The following is a 17876-nucleotide window of genomic DNA, read 5'->3' as shown; positions in this document are numbered from 1 at the left end:
TGATATAAATACTACAAAACTTCTGCAATTTCAAGGAGAACATTGTCAACGTGTCAACGCATTGTTCTGTTTATGATCTCTGCTGAGGATTACTCCGACAAAATGTATATTTCAAGCATAACCAGAGTATCTTTCCTTCCCTTATTCATTACCATAAATATAGCCAAAAATATTCATGTTTTGGTAGAATTCATAGACACAAGTCTATGAGAAATCTATACAGATAGAGCAAAATGAAGCAATTTGGGCAATCGATTTTGCTACGCCGTTCTAATCTTGGATAATGAATTCTTCCTTTCAACCCTATGTTCCTGCCCTCTCCCCAAAGACTTGACACCTTTCTCACAAGAAGATAGCAATCTCTGCTCTAAATCCACCCAGTGACGGCCTCCAGAGCCGTTAGTGACACCGATCTCTACAGAGTTGAGGATAGATTCATGTCCATATTGAAGTTGATGTGTGACAACAACTTGAGAGATGTGCTTTAGAGTGAGATGCAAACATTCAGGCGGTCATTATACCAAGTTTCACGCATCCCCTTCTCACACGAACCAATTTAAGAAAAGAAACAGAAAATACGAAACATGTTGGGCAAAGTTTGTGAAAAAGTCAAATTTTAGGTGGAAGACCCATCATTTTGGGAAGAAGAGGAATGCAAATTAGATTTCCGTTATTTTGAAAGTGGTTAACACATCAATCAGTTCACTAAACTCACCTTTCGCATTCCATATTTCTCGGTTTGGATTCAAATGAAAGTTCAGATCTCACCGCATGGGAATGAAGACCAAATATTCCCCCGATGTTGATGTCTCCGTCATTCGACAAACTGAATAAATCAAACGTTTCCCTGATTTGACATAGCAGGTTCTCAGTAATGAGAGTGGGGGGAGTAACAGCAAACAAGAACCCCCAAAGCAAAATGTGGCACATATTTAATGTCGTTTTGCCACACAGCGCCGTGGAGTTTTATATTGTGTGTCTTGCTTGGACGAGCAAATTCTCTTTCCCTGGTGAAAGAAGTGACTCACCGGAGGGAGGAGAACGGTTTCCATCTAATTTGTATGAGAGACAAAGGAACGTAATTAACCATGTCACGCTGAACGTACGCGCAAATAGGAAATACATGAAGGCTTTGCTATTTGTGGAAAAGAACAGTTATAGCAATATGCCAGCTTCCATTTTGACCCATTAATGTGGACAGGGGTATGCACTTTGCCACCTCTCTCGAAGTGAATGACCACCCCCCTCATCTTATCGACGGCAAGTGAGACGTTGCTATCTTGTCACTATATCTTCAAACTCTTTCCTGTATTCGATATCATCGTTGTCTGATCGGTCACACATGGCGGCGTTGTAATAGACAAATTTGAAGATTGATTTCCAATGCTATTTAACGTTACATTTAAAGGAGACATTGGATATCGGCGATCCGGTTAATGCTTCGGACGGGGGAGGAGGGGGGGGGGGGAGGGTACCGCGGGGTGTGGATAATCAAGTTGTGCATTTTCATGCAATTCTATATAGGAACATTGACCACCGCCAGTGGGCTGATAACGCCTCAAACCGTGGATCTTGGCGCCTCACAGTTTTGCGGGCAGCAACCTCCTTTGAAGAAGAGCGCAGAGCCCACCTCACTGACAAAAGGCAAAGGAGGAAAAACCCAACACCCAACCCCAACCAACCAATTTTCCCTTGCAACCGCTGCAATCGTGTCTGCCTGTCCCGCATCGGACTTGTCAGCCACAAACGAGCCTGCAGCTGACGTGGACTTTTTACCCCCTCCATAAATCTTCGTCCGCGAAGCCAAGCCAAAGAAGAAGAGAAGATATAGGATATGAATATATATCTTTTTTTTCAACGATGAAATAACTATTCAGTGAAATCAATAATGATTTCGTGATCATAATTATTGGTTTTAAAGTAGTTTTGGAAAACGATAAGACTGGCCCACAAAATTGCATTCTAATCTGGGCATGGCTAAGTTTGATGGCATGAAAGAGGCCCCTGCAAATGTTGACGGAGCGGCTGTTTGCAGGTTAACTAATGTGCAACAAATTAAAGACATTTGAGTGCGATTAAGGGAGAATTTAGGGAAGGGGTACGCTGACAGTATCAGGGAATCATGACTGATAAGCGATAACAAGGGCCTTGTTAGGAAACAGAAGGAGGAATATGCCAGACGAAGGCATCTGTGATCAGGCAATCCCTGCCCAGAGTTAAAGTATAAACGATATGGGATTATATCTCAAAGGGAAATTCGTATGGAAGAAAGGACATCAGATTGCCTTGGCAGATAATGTACAAGACAATCGTGTGGGATTCCATACGAATATTGGCGGGAAAAGGTTGCTAAGAAAACAACAAGAATCAACCTCGATCATCCCAATGAAGTGGAAATTGAGACAGGCGAGATCTTAAATGAATGTTTGTCTTTTAATTTTCCATGGAAAAGGTCATGGGAGTTTGGGAATTCGGGAAATTAATGTGATGGCTTGAAACACGTCCACATGTCAAAGGGGGATGTGATGATATTCTTACTGTTCTTGTGTTCAGGTGGATAAATCCCCAGGCATGACGAAGTATATCTCAAGGCATGAAGAAATTACTACGTAATTGGCACCATTTTTGTGACTCCTCATTTTTGTAACTTACTTAACCTACTTAATCCCCCCTTTAATACTAAGTGCAGGTGTGTGTAATGGAATTACATATGCTTACAAAATTGTTTTGGATCACAGTCCAATCTCACTAGTTGCAGGCAATTCTTGTACTGTGCACAGAAGTTAGCATTAATAAAATTCATAAATCTTTGGTGCTTAATAGGCAAATGGTTACCACTTACAACATTTTATGATGATGCGATTAAACACATTGATGAAGGAAGAGCAGAAGTTGTAGTGTATATGGGTTTCTGCAAGGCATTTGATAAGACACCCCATGCAAGACTTATTGAGAAAGTAAGGAGGCAGGGGATCCAAGGGAACATTGCTTTGTGGATCCAGAACTGGCTTGCCCACAGGTCATATTCTTCATGGTGGTCGGTGCCCAGTGGTGTATCTCAGGGATTGGTCATGGAGCCTTATGCTTTGAGAATTTTATAAATGACCTGGACGAGGAAGTGGAGGGAAAGGTTAATAAGTTTGCTGATACATAAAGTTTGGAGGTGTTGCGAATAATATAGTGTCAGAAGTTAGAGTGGGACATTGAAAGGATGCAAAACTGGGCTGAGAAGTGGAAGTTCAACCCAGATAAGTGTGAAGTGGTTTATTTTGATAAGACTCTTTTAATGTGGAGAATCAGAGGGATCTTCGAGTTGGAGTCTATAGGGCCCTCAATGAAGATGCGCAGATTGACTCTGTGGTATAGAAGGCATAAGTTACAAGAACCAGAATTTGATATTCTTGGCCCTATTCATTACTCAGCAGTGGATGAGCTCTGGATCATATCCCCCGACTTCCTCCTGAAATCTACAATCATCTCCTTGGATTTGCTGACGTTTAGCGTAAGGCTCTTGTTGTTACACCATTCCTGATTGCCATTTGTGATTCTGCCGTCAACATATTGTTATCAGAAAACATGTAGATGACATTGGAATTGTCCCTGGCCACACAGTCATGCGTGCATAATGAATAGAGCAGTGGACTAAGCAGGGTGCACCTGCATTGGTAATCAGTGAGGTGGAGATGTTGTTTCCAATTAGTCCTGACAGTGATCTTCTGATGAGAAAGTTGCAGAGCCGGGTATAGAGGTCTAGAGTTTGTGGGTTCTTGTCCACCACCTAGGGAATAATGGTTTTCAAGGCCGAGCTGTAGTCGATGAAGAGCAGCCGGATGTATGAATTGTTGTTTTCGAGGTGAACCAGAGCTAAGTGGAGAGCCAGGGATATTGCATTAGTTGTGCAGCGATTGTGAACATAGGAGAATTGCACTAAGTTCAGAATGTTGCTGAGGTACTAGCGTCTCAACGATTTTATCACAGTAGAAGTTAGTGCTACTAGGCGGTAGTCGTTGAGGCAGATCACACTACTCCTCTTGGGCACCGGGATGATTGATGCCTTTTGAAACATTATCCTTAAGTGGCCCTACCTCACTCTCGTCATCCTTATGTTCACGTAGAACGCCTTAGAGGTTTCGTTAATTCTACTTGGCCAAGGCCTTTTCATGTCCCCTGTTAGATCCACTTTTTCTTAAGTTCGTCCTGGCTACCATATAATTCTCACGAGTTCTTCCGATTTTCTGCTTCCATACCTTATGTATGGCAGGTTGTGTAAATTTTTCCCTGTCTCCGTGGGAATAACCTGTACAGACCCCCCCTCCCAGAGGTCACATATTATCTACATTACCTCCATGCGTTCTCCCGATTACATCTTTCTCCAATTTACTTTGCCGAGGTTTTGCCTCATCCCTTCGTAATTATCTCTTCCTTAATTAAACAATTTAAGTTTTGTATGTTTTTTCTTTTTCCTTGTCAATAGCTTAGGGAGCTGTGGTCACTCTCATAGAAAATTTTCTCTACAAGAAGTGTGTCACGTGATCAGGTTCATTCCCCAGTAGTAGATCTACTAAGGCCTCTCCTCTAGCCGACTAGTCCACTTTCAGTGTCAGGAATCTGCCAAATTCTGCCCCTTCTATCCCTCTTGTAGAAAGGAGGTGGATGCCAATATTTGGGTGTTTGAAGCCTCCAATAACAACTCTGTGATATCTCCAGAATCCGTCCATTTATCCGTTACTCAGAGTCCCAATGGATATGTGGGGATCTATACACTTGGGCCAATATAATTATTACTTCTTTCCTCTTTCTAACGTTCACGCACAGTGAATGGAAGGATGTTATTATACTGGAAAGGGTGCAAAGAAGGTAGGTTGCGATGCAAAGGTCTTAGACGTGACCAATATGTATCCAAATATGACGTAGATAGAGTGGATGGTCACAGAAGTTTCCCCAGGGCAGGTAGTCCAAAAGTAGCGGCATGCGTTTAAAGATGACCGTAACCGCTGGAGCAAAAATGAAGTGTCAACACACGAGGTCCGTTCGTCCGAAGCATCTGTCCTCCGCCTTTGAAGATTAATTTTGTCCCTCTTCCAGACAACCTCTTTCACATTTTCTTCACCACAATATAAAACATGTGGAACCAGCCACTGTGCATAGAAGATTTACGAGGATGTTGCTAGGACTCGGGGGCTGAGCTTCGGGGATAGATTGAGCAGGTTAGGTCTTTATTTCTTGCAATAGAGGAAGATGAGGAGACATCGCACAAAGGTTTGCGAATATGGGAGGAATAAATCTGTGAACGCACTGGTTCGGTTGCCCAGCCTCGGGAAATCAGTAACCAGATAGACATAAGATGAGGCGAAGTGCAGAGATTCCATTAGATACCCGGGTGTAACATCATCACGCGTGATTATGTGGAAAAGGCAGTCTGAGGAAGTGGTTGAGGGAGGTACTATGCAGGGTTTAAAAATATTATGGATTCATAGATAGGATGAATAAACATGATAGTAAATAAACATGATCCTAAAAGGTGGAGTGGGCTGGGGGAGCTTCTTGGCAGGAAAGAGCGAGGGGACCAGCCATGATTAATAATGGAGCGGATTCCTTGGGTCGATTCGCCTGGTTTTCAATCCTCTGTTTACAGTCTTATATATTTGTTCCCAGCGCTGCGTATTTTATGCAAAATCTGCTGAAATTAGACGCCGCCTGACCCCTTCAGTTGGGCAGTGGATTATTTGGCTCTCGATTCCAAGGTATACAATATTATTTACGTCTCTTTCAACCACACGTTTTCATAATGAAACGTCTGAGAATCGTTTATGATCATTTAGGACATAACTAAGATGAGAATTCTACCAAAATATTCTACCAAGGGAACCATGGATGCCGCGACCGCCACCGATTGCTAAAATCCGGAATCCGCCACTATGGCTGGGATTAATGAGGCCGGGATACAGGACTGGTGCGGTAATGTCACTCTTGTCAGTTTATCATTTCAAAATCCGCTTTCACCGAGATGCGAAGCACGAATCATAAATCCTGTAACCTAGTGTGATATTTGGCAAGGAGCACGGGAATCTCTTCCTTTCTTTTTAAAAAAATATTGATATTGATTTGATCTTATAAATGTACAAACAAAATTTTAACGAAACCACGTAACAAGTTACAAACGAAATGGATGGAACTACATTAGACATTTCTTTGATCCACCTGAGAAACAAGGTATTGAATTTATCTATGACCATCATGTAAAACACATATTTACCAAGTTAATCTAAATAAGATAAAAAAAAGAAAGCAAAAAAACCCCTAAAAACTATATCTAATCTACCCCTCCCTCTAATCAAGGTAAAGAAAAAAAAGGGGAAATTGTGGATCGGATAGCGATCTCCAGACATCCGACAGATAACTTCCGGAACATTCAAAATTATTATTTCTTCCAATTATAAGGATATTCTATGAATGGGCCCCACATCTTTAGGAACTGAAATTTTGTATCTTTAATGCTGTATATAATTTTCTCCAAACTTAAATAGGACATTGCATCCTGTGTATGGGTGGGTGAAGAGTCATCTTTCCTTTGAAATAAAATTGCTCGTCTGGCTATCAGCGTGTAAAGGCTAAAACTGTCTCCTGAGTTGCAGTAAGAAGTACATCTGCCTCGCGTAAAATTCTAAACGAAGTAATGAACGGGCAATGTTCTATATTGATCTCAAAAATCATTAATAACGTTTGGAAAATGTAGATCATGGCAGATGGAATAAATGCAGCCTGGAAATCCGTGAAATTCCGGACGGAGATTTCTGGTACCCTAAACGTCGGATACCTATCTTTACTTCTTATAGACGTTATTAGACCCGCTTCCACCATTCCAATGTTTTATAGTTGTGATTTATCTGACTTTGATATGGAAGTGAAAGGTTAGGTTAGTAGATTACGGATTACAGGAAGGTTGGAAGGGTTGTGAATAGTCTAGAAGGTTGTGGTAGTTTACAAAGTTATAGAGAGAGGGTGTGGAGTTTGAGCAGAAAAGTAGCAGAATTGTTCAATGCAGAACTATATGAAATATACCCTTAGATCGATCGAGATGGAAGGATGTAGATGATTTATGGAAGGAATCACAGCAGTGTGAAGAGCAGAGGAATGTTGGGGTAAAAGTCCAGTCAGAGATTCCACAAGGATGCCGCACAGATTGACGGTGTGTGTGATGACCTTCATTGCTCGGGGATTGAGTTTAAGAGTCGTGAGCTATAGCAGATGCTCTGGGTATTCGGGTTAGTCCGCCATTGCATTTAGTTCTGGTAACTTCGTTATTATGGAGGATGTTAGCTCGATTGGTAAACATGTCTTCTGAAGGAAAGTTGAGTGAGCAAGGAAATTGTGGAGCAACGGAGGATCAGAAGCGACTTAACAGAGGTGTTTCAGATTATGAGACGCATAATTCGGAGGAAGCCAACACAGAGTACTGGAAGTACGGCAAAACTTTCACTTAGGTGAAACATAACTTCCTTATCTTTCTACAGTGCTGTGTCCAATTGAAGGCAAACATTTATACACCTTTGTTATCACCTTATCTAGCTGTGGAACAATTTTCAAGTAGTTATGAACCTTAACCCCAGATTAATCTCACATCAATGTTTCTCACTATCTAGCCTTCCATGATCTGAAAACACTCTCCAGGATTAAACCTCCAAGGCGCAACACCTCAGAATTGTTCGGATGAAACGCCATCTGTCATGTATCAGCCTATATATGTATCCAATCTGTACCCTGTTTTATTTTGTAATATCCCTTTGCGATATACACAAACGCACAAATCTTAATGTCATTTACAAACATTTATACATCCAAGTTATTTACAGATGTCACACTAAGCGAGGGTCCCAACATAAACACCACAGAACACCACGAGTCACTAACATCCAGCCCACTACTACCCTCTGTATTGTACGAGTAGCCAAATCAGCATCAAAACCATCATTTTCATATTTTCCATTTGCTTCTTGAAATAGCTTTCATTTTTGCCTTTGGGTCATAAATTTTAATGTTCCACAAAAGGCCAATTATCACCATTGGGGACAGAATTAGGTTGTCCAGAGAAGTCAGACGGTTGTTGTGATGTTTTATATTCTGCATGCAGCTCCGAGACCAGTCGCGTTCCGCAGGGATCCGTTCTGGGACCCCTCGTCCTTGTGAACCTTTTTTTTAAATGACCTGGATGAGGAAGTGGAAAGGTGGGTTTGTAAACTTGCGGATGACCCGAAGGTTGGTGGTATAATGGATAGTCTGGCTTACTAACCCTTTCCTCTACATCTTCGTCCAGGTCATTTAGAAAAAAAATCAAACAGGAGGTAACACACCCAACCTTTAATGGATCCCATACCTCATGACTTTCTGAACCATTCTCTCACGGTGGACTTTTTCCCACAACATCTACCGTGCTACCTTCAGCAATCTCTTTTGTTGCCTCCTTAAAATACTCAATTTGGCGCCTGAGGTACGACCTTCCCTTTATAAAGCCATTCTGACTATACCAGAACAGACTATACTTTTCTCAATGCTCGTAAATCATGTCTTTCATACTAATCTCCCTATTACATTTATTTTTAACATGATGACCACATTTGCCATTCTCCAACCCTCCGGCACCAGCCTCTGGCCAAGGAAGATGGTAGTCCCCAAGCAACTTCTTCCTTCCCTTCCCATAGCAACTTGGGGTGTGTTTCATCCAATCGCGGAGACTTACTAATTCTAATGTTTCTCCTGTTTCTTAAACTCAACAAGGTTCAACACAAAAGCAAGTTCTATTCTAACCTCACCTTGATGAAAGTCCTATTCTCTTGTGAATACTGAGAATTTTGTTTGTACCTCACTCTTCCCCCAAATTCGTCAGCCTCCAGGCACCTGACCTCCTCTATCCTTAAGCAACTCCTCATCCTTCACTTAGGTGAAACATAACTTCCTTATCTTTCTACAGTGCTTAGAGACGTCCTTAATCCTACTTGCCAAGGACTTGCATTGTCCCCTTTTAGCTCTCCCAAGTCCAATTTTTAAGTTCCGACCTGGTTACTTATCAGTTCTTCCTGTTTTCTGCTTCCTAAATTTAATATATTCTCGGCCACTAAAATAGCTGCCTCATCTGTTTTGTCAACCACAGTTCCCTTTTCCGATCACATATTTCCTGCCTCAGTAGGACAAAGTTATGTGGGATCCCGCCCGTGATCCATAGCATCCTCCATATTACCTCTATGCTTTGTCTTAAGAACATCTGCCCCTAATTTACTCGCCCGGGTTCCTCCCTGATACCTTCGTAATGAGCCCCTCCGCAATTAAAAACTTTATATTAATTTGCCTGTTTTTTTCCATGTCCATAGCTATGCTAAACCTCAGGAAGTTACCAAAATGTTTCCCCACGAGAGGTCTATAACTTGAACAAGTTCATTAACAGGTTCTAGATCCAGTACCGCCTCGCTTCTCATCGGCTGGTCCACTTACTGTTTCAGAAATACTTATTTGATACATCTGACAAATTCTGCCACAGCTACTCCTTTTGCAGTAAACAGGTGCCAGTCAGTATTTGGGAATATTATTATCTCATAATAATTTCTGCACCATTCATAAATAAACGATGTATCAACAGTGGGACTGAATGAAAATATTTATTGTTCAGCAAAAACTGGAAAACATTTAAAGTCCATTGATAATATAATCGAGGGCATTGACTTTGAATAATGACACCAAAATGACTAAAAAAACGACTTTACAAGTGACCGAACGTTCTTAGGAAGCCACTTTACCCATTAAATGTTTCTTTGTATTTCTCTCCGGCTTGAACAATATGATGTAACATTTCGGGGCAAAAATACAGAAAAGCAAACCAAAACTGGACGCCAAGATAGCGAAGACTTCCACGGCCACGGTGAATTTCCCGGGAGAACTGATATAGGCTGGAAAGAAAGATATCCAGACGGCGCAGAATATGAGCATACTGAATGTGATGTATTTGGCCTCGTTGAAATTATCCGGCAAATTTCGCGCTAGAAATGCGACCATAACGCTAACCAATGACAGACAGGCAATGTAACCGAGGACACAATAAAATGCAACATCAGATCCTACGTCACATTCCAGGAGGGTCACATCTTTAAATAATTCCATGTTTTTGACAGGAAGGGGCGGTGATTTGATCAGCCAGACGGTGCATATCAAGCACTGTACTAGAGTAAGAAGACAGACAGTCAGACGTTGTTGAACAGGACCAAACCATCTGGTCACGTTGTCGCTGGGGAGCTTTGCCTGAAATGCCAGGACCACAACAATAGTTTTTCCCAAAACACAGGAAAGGCAGAGGACAAAACTGATACCGAACAATGTGTGGCGCAACATGCAAGACCATGCAGTGGGTTCACCAATGAATGCAATTGAACAGAGGAAGCAAAGGGCCAGGGCGACGATAAGGAGGAAGCTGAGTTCCGAATTGTTGGCTTTGACGATCGGAGTGTCTTTGTAAAGTAAAAAAATAGCACCTAGTATAGCAGCGGTGCCAAATCCGACCAAGGCCAACGTGGTCAGAACGATCCCCATAACCTCCGTAAATGAAAGGAAGTCAATCTGCTTTGGAATGCATTGATCCTGCCGCGAATTGGACCAGGAATCGTCGGGGCATCTCATGCAGCCAATGGAATCTCGATGGAAGAAAAGGAAATTCAATTTAATGAAAGGACGCCTGCTAAGATCTGAAAGAAAGAATATCTATTACGAGGCCCAAGAGACAGATTGAATTTGGAAAATAAAAGCTATCTTTCAGTTCTGCAGGTACAGCAGCCAACTGGGACTAGAACAGGACAAGCTGGCAAACTTGTGGAAAAAAAAAACCATTTTGAAGACAGGTTGTAAGTTCTTATTCCATCCTATTCAATTCGCAAGACACTGAAGTGGCTGATTACAATGAGTGAGTTGTGCGTGTCTAAGGAGCAACATACCTCTCTCTGAAAACGGACAAGAACCTTCCTGAGTGGTAACCATTTACCTTTCAAGCACCGGAGCCTGGTGAACTTCATAAATGTTAAATTCTGCACACAGTCTAAGAATTGCCTGCAACCAGTGAACTTGGAGGAGTGAGAAGTGAGATTAGACCATTTGTCTTGGTGAATTTCTATTGCTGTTGAGTTTTGGGGTCCTCTGCGTCCTCTGGGCTCAAAACAAATGTCACTCACAATGGGAAGTAAAGGGACAGCAAAGTTTCCAGCTTGGACTCTTCCTCAGAACTAAGGAAAAAAACATTAATGGCAAAATAAAATGGTGATAGGAGAAATTGAAAGGGGAGGAAATCTGGTAGCCGTTGCTCGGGGAAAGGTTGGTGCAGTGGTTAACGCCAAAGCTTTCCAGCGCCAGCGATCGGGCTATGGGTTCGAATCCCGCGCTCTCTGTGAGGGGGTTGCACTTTTTCTCCGTTTCTGCATGGGGTTTCCCCCCATGGCTCTGGTTTTCTCCCAGCGTTCAAAACGTACTGGGGATGTAGGTTAATTGGCTGTAGATTCGTTGGGCCGTAATGGCCTGTAACCGTGCTCTATGTCTAATTTTTAAAAATGAAATAAATAAAGGAGGAAGGGTCGTGAGCTACCGAAAACATCGGAGAGGAACACGGTTCGTACCTACCCGTGGTGTTACTGATCTCGCCCTCGGCGCAGGGGAGGCAATCAAAGCAACAAATGGGTTGCCCCTTGCGAGATGCCTTTCTTGTTCCCGGTGGACAACTGTTGGAGCAAACTGCCCGAGGGACCTCGTGGAAAAGAACGAGGACATATTAATGTCGTTTTTTTCTTCAAAGTAATATTGCAGGGAATTTCCATAACTTGGTTGCTTTGAAAAGCCTTTGCTTTGCAGATCTCCCCGAACACGCTTGTTATGGACTTCCCGGCGGATGGACAAACGCCAATCAGCCGTTGCCATAACTGTTCTACAAGATCACATGACAAAGGAACAGAACCAGGCCACTCGGCCCATCGAGTCTGTTCCGTAAATCTACACTAAGTTCCAATTTCCGGCCTTTCCCCCATATCTCTTAATGCCCCCACTAATGAGATACTTGTCTATTTCTTGTTTAACTACTCCCAGTGATCTTTGTATAATCAGATGTCTCACTGCTGACACACTCCTCTGCATTTTATATGAATGACAGAGTCCATGTTCTACCTTGACACGCACTGGTGGTTGCCTTTGGACACCGATTGCAGGTAATGCAAAACCTTCCATAAGGAGACACAGAAAAAGGAAAGTTACCTCAGTATGAATAACATTTTTAATCGCACTGTGCTAATGTCTGTTTCATTTTGAGGATATATATATAATTCTTTACCTCGACGTCGCTGCGCCGTCAAAACGCGATGGAGTTTTCTTATGGTACGAAGCAGAGAACAGTACACCTCAGGAAAACGCCCTTCCGCCACCTTGTTATTCGGTCTGGGCCGAAATGTCGTTTAAGGCTATCCTCAACTCATTCATACTGTACATTCATGTACATGTCCAAGAACTTCTGAACGGTACTCGCTTTCATTGCACATTCCCTAAAATTGTCCTTGAATCGGTTAACACTTTTGTGTCGTCCCCCTCCCCCCCATTCCATGGTCCAAGACCGATAACTGAATTGTTCTACAAAAATAAAATCGTTTTGTCCGTGACAGAATCTAGAGTATGAAGACGTGATAACATCTATCATATGATTTAAGCCGTTTTAGAAGATAACCAGGGACAATTCCGCCCCCCCCCCTCCGGCAAGGAGTAATTCGAATTCTCTGCATCAGTGAAATAGAGGTAACTCGAATATTTCCTTTTTTCCCCAGATTTTTTATTATGAAAGGACAAGGCGCAGGGGGAAATAAATGACGCCGAATTTCATGTTGAAATTGAATAGAGCAGGTTAACTGATAAATAGTATCTCAAAATACATTTGGTTCGTTACAGGAAGGAATAGACAGTTCAGTAGTCAGGAATCTTCAAAATTGTTAAAAATAGAGCTGTTGGCTAAGACTCGTTACCTCGCTGCCACCGCCGCTCCAAACAATCGATCCGTCATTTATGGTGACCTGTTCTTCAGGAGATGCGGATCCGTCATAACGTCCAACGATCAAAACAACCGCGTTCCCCTCGTCATTCAGCTGCCAGTTGACAATGTCGTAGGTCGGCACGGAGTCGCCGTTTTCGTCGAAATGTACCCTCTCCCCGACTTTAGTTGTGAAATCTATCGATTGCAGGTAATGCAAAACCTTCAGTAAAGAGACACGGAGAAATGAAAATGGCATCACTCACCCAGAGCTTTGAAAGGACAACATTAAAAAACGGACTGGACTGGACCTATTGGTCAGAGTTAGTCAGTCACCTACCTGCCACGGCTGGAAATGTGTAGTGTTGGCGCAAGATCGATTGGCAAACGGGCCTGTGCCGCTTTCACAAGTGAACATATTGTGAAGCGCATGGGCTATGGCGTAAGTCGCCTCATAGACTTTGTTGGTCACCCTCAGCTGAGATGCGTCCGTGTAGGTGTTGGACACAGTTTGTAGATTCTCCTTTCCGGTGCATTGAGGAGGCTGAATAGCCGAAGTTATGCTCCCTGGGCTGTTGTCCATCCTTTTCAGACGACAGCCAAAGGTCTTTTCCCAAAATTCTTCCACCAAAATATTACCGGGATAAGCGGATGGATGAACACGGGTTAAAAAACCCTCGAATTCAGGGATATTCACTTGACGCACGGCGATGCCGATGGCCCCTGTAATGAACCGTTTGTTCTCCTCGGGAGGGAGAAGCGTAGTGGCGATCCACGCCTCACTGCCCACCCACTGGATGTCAGAGATGTTTTGTTGAGCAATTTCTTCCAATAGGATGGCCATGTCGCTTTGAGCGAGAAAGGCGACAACTATTTTCGTGGAGGATGTCCGTATAACGTGGATAACGTGAAGTAACCGTTCCCTCGAATACGTCCTGTAGAAGGATTCGGAGAAGGCAATGCAAATTCCAAGGTGCTCAATAGTTTCTGTGAACGCCTGCATCCCAAAGTTACCGTAATCATTATCGCTTCTAACAGTCCCAATCCAGGTCCATCCAAATCTCTTGACAAGCTGAGCCAACGCTTTTGCTTGGAAGTAATCACTTGGAATCGTTCTGAAGAAGGAAGAAAATTCTCGCCTGTTGCTGAGGCATGAGCACGTGGCGAAATAGCTCACCTGCGAAAGCAAACACAATGAAAACATGTCATCAGATACAGCACAGGAACAGACTCTTGCGCCCAGAGCGCTCGGAGAGACGGGTTGTCCATCCGATCCTGTCTCATTTTCCTGCCTTCAGCTCATATTCCTTCAACCATTTCCTATCCAAATTTGACTTCGTGTCATTTTTTTATTGCTGCAAATCTACCCACATTCACAGCTTCCCTGATATGTTATTCGGTCTGTGTGGAGATTTGCCTCTCTTTTTAATGTTGCAATGGTGCCCACGTTCCCTGTTTGCCCGTCACTTCCTTCCATATTGTTCACACGCTGTGTCTGGAGATTTATCTCTCTTGGTAAATGCTTTTATATTTTACCCCTCCCACTTAAAAACCGTTACATTTTTGCCTTCTCACTTTCACCGAGGAAAAGGCGGCGAACGATTCACTTTATTTACGCTGCTCGTGATTTTTTTCCCATTTTTTTATGCTCGCTCTTTAGCCTCCTACCTTCCAGGGAAAACTCGACCCAATTTATTCAGCCACCCCTTGAGAATCAAGCCCTCCCGTCCTCTGAAAATCTTTTGAAAATATGTTTTGGACCACTTCTTGCTTCATAAATTCCTTCCTGGTTGAATAGGTATGGACATCGTCCTCCGAGTGTAGACAAATGAACGTGTTGCAAAACGCAAGTGTTTGCAAGGCAGCAGGATCCTTCGATTATATTTTTAAATGCAAGATCATACACAGCGTGAGGAATGGACTCCATCTACATTCAGAAATGTACAGTAGCAAAGCAATGAGAACGCGTCCCTCTGTCTCATCTTCTCAATGCTGACGACGTCGTCGACATTTGCTTGTCTAATGTCCCCCCATTTGGCCCCAAAACCTTTATACCGTTCCTACTCGTGAACCTGTCCAAATATCTGATGAACGACGTCAAAGAAGCAAGTTCATCGGCCCATCTAGTCTGTGCTTATTGTGCTAGTCTGAAGAACCTGCACCCGGAACATAGCCCACCTGACCCCTTCTACCCATGTCCATCTCCATATTTTTCTTAACTGTAAAACTGAAGCCTCCATTGATCAATTCATCTGGTAACTCATTGCACCCTCTGACCACTTTTTGGATGAAGATGTTGCCCCTTATGTCATTGTGTCCGCCTCCTCCATCTCCTTCTTCACACGCTCTGTGCAAAAACGTTCCACCTGACGGCCCCCTTAAATTTTCCCTCCTAAATTATATCCCAGATGGGCTAGTTTTGCACTCCCCAACCCTGGAGAAAAGATTGTGACCATCAAGTTGATCGATATTCTTCTTGGTCTATAAACTTCTATAGTTCACCTCTCAGACCCATGAACTATTCCCTGCCTACACTATCTCTCCTTACAATATATTTACGGAAAGATTTGGTTATGGTGGTCCCGGTGGGGAGAGAGGGGGCGGTGGGGGGCGGAGTAAGAAGGGATTAAACTAAATTTACAGAGAGATGAGAGCTAGAGTGCCAGAGCAGATAGTGGAGCGGGAGTGGAAAAAAAAGTTTTAAGATTGCAAACAAAGCCAGGAATGAAAAGATTGCGCGTGGTGCGAATAATGTTCTGAGGTGTGTTTATTTTAATGTACGGAGTATTGAAGGAAACGCAGGCGACCTTAGACCGTGGATAGGCACTTGGAATTGTGGCCATTAGTGAAACTTGGTTGAGGTACGGGGGCCGTGGAGGAGGATCAGCTCAATATTCCAGGGTTCCTGTAAAATCTTCTGCATCTTTCCAACTTAATTACATCACCTCACTGACAAAAGGCAAAGGAGGAAAAACCCAACCCCCAACCCCAACCCACCAATTTTCCCCTGCAACCGCTGCAACCGTGTCTGCCTGTCCCACATCGGACTTGTCAGCCACAAACGAGCCTGCAGCTGACGTGGACATTTACCCCCTCCATAAATCTTCGTCCGCGAAGCCAAGCCAAAGAAGACATCACCCTAACCCTAACCCTAGTTCGGAACTAGATCAGTATTTCATTTACCACCTACACAGCGGTAACATGACATCTGATTTCGTGTGCTTGCTGCCATGACCGATTAAGGCAAGTACCCTCTCTACCTTTTCTCAACTTAGAATAACGCAAATATCTCAAGTTCCCCACCCGCCTCCCCATTCCTACAACGGGTTGTGGTTTAAATTGTCATTATAAATGACCACTTTAAATGACGGAAGAGTCTAAGGGGAGTTGAGGAAATATGAGGGAGTCAATGCCTTGTAGAAATGCAGGAAAATGATGGAATGGGGTAGGGGAGCGACGGCAGCTGTCACGTGAATTATGGGCCGAATGAACTCCTTACGTTTGGAAGTAACTCTGCAAATGTGTTGACCATCGTACAACGAAAGAAACAATAGTCATTTGAATCATGTGGCAGCGAGAAAACTAATATCTTGCAATGAAATTAATGGAAAATAGCCTCATGTATTCAAGCAGAAGGAACCAGAGCGCTCCCGGTTGTAATCGGGGCCACGGAATTTATGCAGAAAACTAAATTTCTGCGGGACCTTGGATGGTGCTGGATCCGTCGTTTCTCCCCATGAGCTTTCTGTTTTGTGGCAGATTCCCGTATCTGCAGTCTTGCATCTTCTGTCCGCAATTTTAAAATTGATTGAAAAAGCGTACGTCCATTAATCAGTTTGACTATTTAGGAAATGAAAGTATTAAAAATAAACTAAAGTGTCAATTATATTTGCTTGCGATCTCTTACCATGGGGACTTTGAAGGGGGCTATAGAGGCCGCGACTGCCAGGGAAGTCGACGACCCCGATTCCGCTACCATGGCCGGGACTAATGAGGCCGCGGGGCAAGAATGTTGCGGAAATGTTGTCTCTCGTCCATTTGCCAGTTCGAAAGCCGCTTTCACCGAGAAGCGAGGCAGATTGCACGAATCATAAATCCTGTAACCCAGTGTGATATTTGGAAGGAGCTCCGGGTTGCTGTTTATCTCTTCAATGGCAAATATCATGGCCTGTATGAAGCGGAAGGACCGGAATTCAAAACTGCAGAGCAGAAACATTCACAGATGAGTTCTACTACATGCCGATTAGTTCTCTGCAATGATTTTCTTTTAAGAAAACATTTATGATCAATTTATGATTCAGGCTGATGGGGAACTGAATGATTCATAGGAATAAAGAGGCCGAACAGAAGCCCTGGAAAATAGAGAAAACACAAAGTTGTGTTCATGTGATCTATTCCTGTCATGAATTTGTATAGCTCTATGAGATCAACCTTCATTCTCCAGCGCTCGAAGGAAGAAAGCTCCAGCCTTCTCAGCGTCTCCCTTTTACACAAGGCCACGAGTTCTTACACTGCCTTCGTAACTATGCTCTGCACCTTCTCCAGTTTGACAACATTGACCAAAATTGAACACAATGTTCCAAATGGGGGACCTCGCCCACATATTATGCAACTGCAAAATTACCTCCCAAATTCTAACTCAATACTGTGCTGATGAAGGTGAATGTGCTATAAAAAACCTTGCTGTCCAACCTAATTACTTGCGACACCACGTTCAAGGTACTATGCTCCTCTAATCTCAAATCGCTCTGATCTACAGCACTTGCCAATTCCCCCACCCTTTATCGTGTAGATCCTACTCACGGTGGACTTCCTATAGGTGGCACTGCATTCATGCCTGGTC

General features: G+C 43.2%; 1 protein-coding gene across 1 annotated transcript; it reads right to left on the bottom strand.

Moving 5' to 3' along the window:
- Window positions 1-9665: 9665 nt before the first annotated feature.
- On the bottom strand, window positions 9666-17200 carry LOC138742724 (extracellular calcium-sensing receptor-like). The gene is made up of 5 exons (XM_069897512.1): window positions 16941-17200; window positions 13374-14210; window positions 13029-13256; window positions 11650-11773; window positions 9666-10676 (listed from the first exon to the last, which is right to left on the bottom strand). Exons 1-5 carry the CDS (start codon window positions 17196-17198, stop codon window positions 9772-9774), a joined length of 2352 nt encoding a protein of 783 aa, XP_069753613.1. The 5' UTR covers window positions 17199-17200; the 3' UTR covers window positions 9666-9771.
- Window positions 17201-17876: the final 676 nt, after the last annotated feature.

This window comes from Narcine bancroftii, chromosome 9, assembly GCF_036971445.1.
Source record: "Narcine bancroftii isolate sNarBan1 chromosome 9, sNarBan1.hap1, whole genome shotgun sequence".
NCBI classification, from domain to species: domain Eukaryota; kingdom Metazoa; phylum Chordata; class Chondrichthyes; order Torpediniformes; family Narcinidae; genus Narcine; species Narcine bancroftii.
This window is presented reverse-complemented; position numbering and strand designations above follow the sequence as displayed.

What these genes read in the sequence shown, in the direction of transcription:
- LOC138742724 (XM_069897512.1), bottom strand. Translation starts at nt 17,198, where the DNA reads ATGATATTTGCCATTGAAGAGATAAACAGCAACCCGGAGCTCCTTCCA. An exon ending in CCCCCTTCAAAGTCCCCATG is followed by an intron (nt 14,211 to 16,940) that starts GTAAGAGATCGC and finishes TTGCTTTCGCAG; the next exon opens with GTGAGCTATTTCGCCACGTG. An exon ending in CGAGATCAGTAACACCACGG is followed by an intron (nt 10,677 to 11,649) that starts GTAGGTACGAAC and finishes TCTTCCATCGAG; the next exon opens with ATTCCATTGGCTGCATGAGA.